The sequence below is a fragment of the Littorina saxatilis genome, linkage group LG2 (genome assembly GCF_037325665.1).
Source record: "Littorina saxatilis isolate snail1 linkage group LG2, US_GU_Lsax_2.0, whole genome shotgun sequence".
NCBI lineage: Eukaryota > Metazoa > Mollusca > Gastropoda > Littorinimorpha > Littorinidae > Littorina > Littorina saxatilis.
Window position 1 is genome coordinate 65,649,484 of NC_090246.1, and position 7,166 is coordinate 65,656,649.

A 7,166-nucleotide genomic window follows, 5' to 3' on the forward strand; every position below is an offset into this window, starting at 1 on the left:
GTCATGATGAATCCCAACCCCTGACGCCAGAAAACGTCTGTTCAGGTGCACTCTTGACATTCATCCGATTTATCATCGTGCTTCTGGGGCATAGTTGAATGCATCATGTGTTTATTCATTAACGTACAAGGAGCACTTATTTTTTGGTTATCGCTTGAAAACGACATACAGCAACTGCGAAAGGTAATATGGCGTACAGAAGCCTTGAACGTTTGGCTTGGGTAAAAGACAGACCGGCAGACAGACCTGCAGACAAACAGAGAGAGAGAGAGAGAGAGAGAGAGAAACAGCCAGACAGCAAGACAGACAGACAGACAGACAGACAGACAGGTAGACAGACAGATAGACAGACAGATAGAATAAGAGAGAGAATGAATACAGCTTGCAAACGTGTGAGAGTATGCATGCGTGTGTGTGTGCGTTCGCTTGTATGTTCCCGCACGCATGTCTGTCTGTCTGTCACTCTCTCTGTCAGCAAGACAGAGTACACGCTTGTCCGAAGCCGTTCCATCTCTCTTCCGTCGGCGGGGTCGTTAGTTTCCATGGAAACATAGCATATTCTCTTTGTTACCCTCAATTTGTATGCAAAATCGTCTCTCGCCTCAGGTCGTAAACTAGCGCAGACTTTTGAACTCAATTCAAATGCGGTCGATGTCATGCACTGCGACAGTTCGCTGATTGCTTTGTGTGCGGCCTTGACCCCTCTACAGTCAACCGGACTAAGCTCGTAACTACCAATTAGTGAAGTCCGATGGGTTTGTAAATAGAGGTCAATGTGCTTAGTCTCTGCTGGACTTTAGATTTATAAGGTAATACGTAAGTACAGTTGCGCTTATATTGAAGGCACAGTCCTGGCACGAACGCCTGAATGTGCAACAACAGAACACTTAGTACATCATTCACAAGGGTGGACTTAGGGGTGGGGTACACAGGATGCACTTGCACCCCCCTCCAGCTCCAAAATCAAAGAGAGATGTATTTTTTCTTGGGAACTTGGTAATATGACTCTGTGGCAATTTCTTAGCTCAAATGGCACCATTTTGCTTCTTCCGACACACTCGGGCGCGCTCTCGAATTACAGTTTTGAATTCATAGAGTGCACCCCCCCCCCCCCCCAACCGCCGCCCCCATCCCCCCCCCCCCTTCCCCCCTCTTTACAAGCTAACTGATCCGCCCCTGACTCACCTTTTCCGTTTCTCGCCAGACACTGTGACCTTGGCGTTCTGTTGGCTGTACATGGCGAGGTTCTGCAGGGTGGACAAGAACTGCTGGTATCCGGCCACGTGTGAGGTGACCACACTGAACTGCGTCCAGTTGTAGCGTTGCAACAGACTGAAGATGGCCCGAGCCTGGTGCTGAATCGTCGGGGCTATTTGCAGTGCCAGCGAGTCTTCTGGTTCCTGAAACAACAAGGAGGGGGACAAGATATTTAGTATATGTCAAAATTAAATCCTTAACAGATACATTGCTGGCTTTCCAAATATGAAAAGGTTAGATCATGGAATGTGTCATTATAGAAACAAATCACGAAACGTTTGTTAATGGTCGATCTAGCGGTCTTCAGAGTGGATTTACAAACAAACAAAAATTGGACAATGGACGAGTGAAGGCTTCGCTTTGTCTGTGAGTAAACGTTGCTTTCTTTCACCTTTCTTGATTATCGATTACGGACAAGTCAAGTTGTCTTATGACTCATTGTGTGTTCAGTGCTATTTGCAGTGCCAGCGAATTTTTTCGTCACTGAAATATTAACGATAAAAACGTATGAGTATTTATAGTCCTTGTGTTATAGTTGTACAGTCGTTGCGTAGCACCGAGCAGGATGGGGTGCACGAAGCGAAAGTGGGTGCCACTCAAACGGATGAGAACACACTGCGGGGTCTGATTCGTTGAAATCACAATTAATCTCAATTTCAACCAATCCAACACTGCGGATAGCTCCCATAAGGTTGGTAACTTTTTCGGACACCTCGGCCCAAGAGGCCAGAGCCTGATGCTGGGACGTCGGGGCTACTTGCAATGCCAACGAGTCTTCTGGTTCCTGGTTATAAGAAAATATACTTGACACATCTATCGACCAACACACGGAATATATGGAGCAGCATGCAATATTTGTATTCAGATGTCATTAGATTACACAGTCGATGCTTCTTCCTGGTGGGCAATTTTCAGGACACACAAACTTCAGATTTCTGAGGTACTGTCAATAATCAAATCAACATTTTCTCACAACTGTAGACTAACCCGATCAGTTGATGGTATCTGGACGTACATGGACAGTTGGAAATGCACAGAGACAGAAAAAAACAAGTCGCGAAAGGCGAAATTACTACATTTAGTCAAGCTGTGGAACTCACAGAATGAAACTGAACGCACTGCATTTTTTCACAATCACCGTAGTCCGCCGCTTGTGCATAACGGAGTGAAACTGACGAGCCTGTTCAGCGCGGTAGTGGTTTCGCTGTGCTGCATAGCACGCTTTTCTGTACCTCTCTTCGTTTTAACTATCTGAGCGTGTTTTTAATCCAAACATATCATATCTATATGTTTTTGGAATCAGGAACCGACAAGGAATAAGATGAAATTGTTTTTAAATCGATATCAGAAATTTAATTTTGATCATAATTTTTTAATTTTTTAATTTTTAGAGCTTGTTTTTAATCCAAATATAACATATTTATACTGTTCAAAAAAAGAAACGCATAGCTTGTAATATTTGGTTAATTTAGTTATATGGCTACAAGGATATCCACCAAACTGCAGAAAATGTTTATCTGGTCGTCGACCTTTCGTCCATTGCCACAAGTGAGCTCTGCACGTGACGCATGCGTTATCAGTGGCTACAATGTCAAAATTGCTCATTTGGCATGACCACTCGTCATGCTTCAGTGTAATCTCGTGAAACTCGGGGAATATTGAGCTCTCACCATGTCTTCCAAAACCCATAAAAGCGGATTGTTCGCCACAAAGAAATCAGACGACAATTCAGCGACGAAAGATGGCCCGATTGAGCAGAGAAGACCGCCAAATTGCATTGGGTCGTTTACAAGCAGGCCAAAGTCAAAGTGCAATCGCCAGGCACTTCCACGTGTCCCAGAGCACCATCAGTAGACTGTGGGTCAGGTTTCAAGCCACTGGCTCCGTTGCTGACTTGCCACGAGCGGGAAGACCAAGGGCGACAACTGCTGCTCACGACCGCTTCATACGGCTCCGCCACCTCCGGAATCGTTTCCTGTCGGCCTCATCTTCTGTCCAGGCTCTCCCCGGGCCACACCGATTATCGGACCAGACCGTGCGGAACCGCCTGCATGAAGCTGGTTTGAGAGCTCGCAGACCTCACAGAGGAGCTGTCCTCACCCGCCGCCATCGCCAGAACCGAGTGCAGTGGGGCAACCAGCACCTTCGCTGGACCGTCCGGAATCACTGGAGACACGTGTGGTTCAGCGACGAGTCCTACTTCCTGCTCCAGCGACATGATGGTCGGAGGAGGGTCTACCGGAGAGTAAACGAACGTTACGCGCCCAACTGTGTGGATGAGGCACCCGTTCATGGTGGTGGAGGCGTCATGGTGTGGGGGGCGATCAATACCGCTGGAAGGAGCACCCTGGTGCACGTCCAAGGGCGCATAACTGCCCAGCGATACGTGGAGGAAATTCTGCGCCCACACGCCCTTCCTCTTCTGGCTGACCAGGATGCCATATTCCAGCAGGACAACGCTCGCCCGCACACAGCACGACTCACCACCCAGTTCCTCACCGACCACCATGTCCAGGTGCTTCCCTGGCCATCCATGTCGCCAGACATGAACCCGATAGAACACCTCTGGGATGAATTGGACAGACGTGTGCGCAGGCGAGAAGAAGCGCCGGCAAATCACCGCGATCTATTGCAGGCACTTCAGGAGGAGTGGGACACCATCCCACAGCAAGATATCCGGCATCTGATCCAGTCCATGCCCAGAAGGTGCCGGGCAGTTGTTGCTGCTCAAGGCAGTCACACCCCCTACTGACTTGACAGCCTCGGCACCCAATCGTATTGATTGACTGATTGATTTGAAGATGCAAATGAACTGTGTGTGCATTCAACTGTGTCCATACCAAATTTCAAACAAATAATCTAAATATTGGATTTTCTGTTAATTTTTTCGAAAAATAAAACAAATTTGGCAAGTAGCAACTATGCGTTTCTTTTTTTGAACAGTATATATGTTTTTGGAATTAGGAATTAATTAATTGTTAAGCCACCAAGCTGAAATGCAATACCGAAGTCCGGCCTTCGTCGAAGATTGCATTACAAAAATTTCAATCAATTTGATTGAAAAATGAGGGTGTGACAGTGCCGCCTCAACTTTTACAAAAAGCTGGATATGACGTCATCAAAAGTATTTATCGAAAAAAAGAAAAAAACGTCCGGGGATATCATTCCCAGGAACTCTCATGTCAAATTTCATAAAGGTCGGTTCAGTAGTTTGGTCTGAATCATTCTACACACACACACACGCACAGACAGACAGACAGACAGACAGACAGACAGACAGACAGACAGACAGACAGACAGACAGACACACACACAAACACACACACTCACACACACACTCACACACACACACACACACACACACACACACACACACAAACGCAGAAGGACTGTGTTTAGACCACGACTTTATTGATAGATGTTCTCGGCAAACTATGAGTTAACCTTATTATGTTACCACATCAGTCCAGGAGCATTTTTGCGTTCCGTCATTGTTGACGCTCCTTTTAAGTCGCATGCAACAACCATTGTGTCTACATGCACTCATGTGTGTTCTTTTCATTGCCTTGACTTCTACATTTGCGAACGGATTATTGCAAAACTATTATGAATAAAACAAATTGCATCCTGGTAACTCGTATAGTTATTAAAAACATCAGGCCAGTTGTCAGCATAAAACTTTAAAAAAAAAAGAAAAAAAGTCTTTACTCAGATTTGTTGAAGTCGTGCTTGTTATTCATTATGGCGGGGATGTAGCTCAGTCGGTAGCGCGCTGGATTTGTATCCAGTTGGCCGCTGTCAGCGTGAGTTCGTCCCCACGTTCGGCGAGAGATTTATTTCTCAGAGTCAACTTTGTGTGCAGACTCTCCTCGGTGTCCGAACACCCCCGTGTGTACACGCAAGCACAAGACCAAGTGCGCACGAAAAAGATCCTGTAATCCATGTCAGAGTTCGGTGGGTTATAGAAACACGAAAATACCCAGCATGCTTCCTCCGAAAGCGGCGTATGGCTGCCTAAATGGCGGGGTAAAAACGGTCATACACGTAAAAGCCGTGGGAGTTTCAGCCCATGAACGAACAAACAATTCATTACATCTGTCGATGATTGCCGGGAACATCCAGCCACTATCCCCCCCCCCCCACCCCCCACCCCACCCCACCCCACGTCTCTACCCCCCTCTCCAGGTGTTCAAATAAAAAACTAATTGAAGAGCAGTTAGAAAACGTACAAAACATAAAGTAGAACTAAATGAGATAAAAAGCCTTGGGGAGAAACATGAGACAGGTGAAACAAGTAGGGTGTGAGGAAAATGAGCTAGAGAGCCAGAGCGATCAAAGACAGTGAAAGAATGATGGGGGAGATAAGGGGTGGGGGAAGGGAAGAAGGGAGAAAAAAAACCAAGTTCATAGTCCAACAATTTCAGAGACAGAGAATTTCAGAGAGCGGAGCAGAACGCAGATATAGGCCATACAGCCAGACAGAAAAAGACAGAAAGACAAAAATTGACAAATAGAAAGAGACGGACAGACAAAAAAAGACAAGAGTTGGGTCAGGCAGACAGGGGGCTATGGAGACTGACAGAGGCAGGCATGTGATGTGCGTGCGTGCATGCGTGTGTGTGTGTGTGTGTGCGTTAGAGAGTGCGTGCGTGCGAGCGTGTGAGCGTGTGTGTGTGTGTGTGTGTGTGACAAACAGATCGACAAATCGACAGAAAGATAGAAGTTAAAAACAAACAAATCTCAAAGCACACTTTTATCGCGCAGACTAGACGCATCTGATGGGACCATTGTTAAAGTGTTGATCAGGACTACACCATGCATGAGCGTCAAAGCCTTCACCCCGGATTGCCAGTCAAAAAGGTCTCCCCCTAGCAATTTCACGCCTTAGATTGGACACCACGCGGCAATTTCTGTGTCGCATTCACCAAATAAATGTGTATGGGGGGTTCTGTTCAAGGGAGACCACAACACTAATCTCCCTGATTAAAATCCCATTGCTATGTCTGCCACGCAATCTGGTCAAAAGCAGAATCCTGTTTAAATCACTTCGGCCTCGACAAAGGCGCTTCTCAAATCCGCATTACTTTGTCTCGCTGATTTTTCTCTTTCACTCTCACGTGGCTGGGTAAACTGTTAGCGTTGGAAAATGACTTGGAAAACCCCGGTTCTGCTTGCTGACGTTAATACAGATTACTATTTTTTTTAAAGACGAAGGTAAAAGTAAATAGGCCACACAAAAGAGCTCTCTAATCTTCATCTTTTTCAAATTAGTGGTCTAAAACAGCAATCGCGATCGATGTCTCATTTTACCTCTGTTGTCTGTTTTCATAAGTAGGACGACATGATGTAATAAACAAGAACACATGCACGTACTTTTACCAAGTGATGTTTTTTTCTATAGTTTGATCATCTCAAATCTATGACACGAAATAAGGGTGATTGTAGAAAATCAGATAATATATGTATAGCAATAACAATATCAATAACAACACTTTACTATTCATGAAAATGAATATATTGAAATGGAACTTTTTCTAAGTCGCAACTAACCTGTCTCAACGTTTAGAAAACCACACATTTTAACACGAATTATTAGGACATTCAATAAGACAAAAACACATAAAACACATGGGTATTTCTCGCTATCCAGGAAAATGCTGCCTTGACGTTTCGACACACATAAAGGAAAACGAACGGACTCTGCAGCTCAGAAATATGTCTGCAGCGAAGATGTGCACGTGATGACCTAGGTAGCCCTGGGATTCCTCCCAGGTGAATTCTTGGACTGCGACAGCGCTGACCCACATTTGTGATGGACAACACAAAGTGCAAAATATGCACGTTTTTCTGCAAGAGAGCCGCAACGGGGGGAGAGGGTAGAGAGAGGGGGGGGGGGAGAGACACAGAAA

The 7,166-nt window shown here is 45.7% G+C and overlaps 1 protein-coding gene across 1 annotated transcript in view; it reads right to left on the reverse strand.

Moving 5' to 3' along the window:
* The window catches only part of LOC138959550 (glutamate receptor ionotropic, NMDA 2B-like), a gene marked incomplete at its 5' end in the record, with an annotated part of 45,675 nt that extends 44,275 nt beyond the window's left edge, over window positions 1–1,400 (reverse strand). Inside the window, 1 exon segment of the mRNA XM_070331070.1 lies at window positions 1,186–1,400. Coding sequence (XP_070187171.1) covers window positions 1,186–1,400 — 215 coding nt within the window.
* Window positions 1,401–7,166: the final 5,766 nt, after the last annotated feature.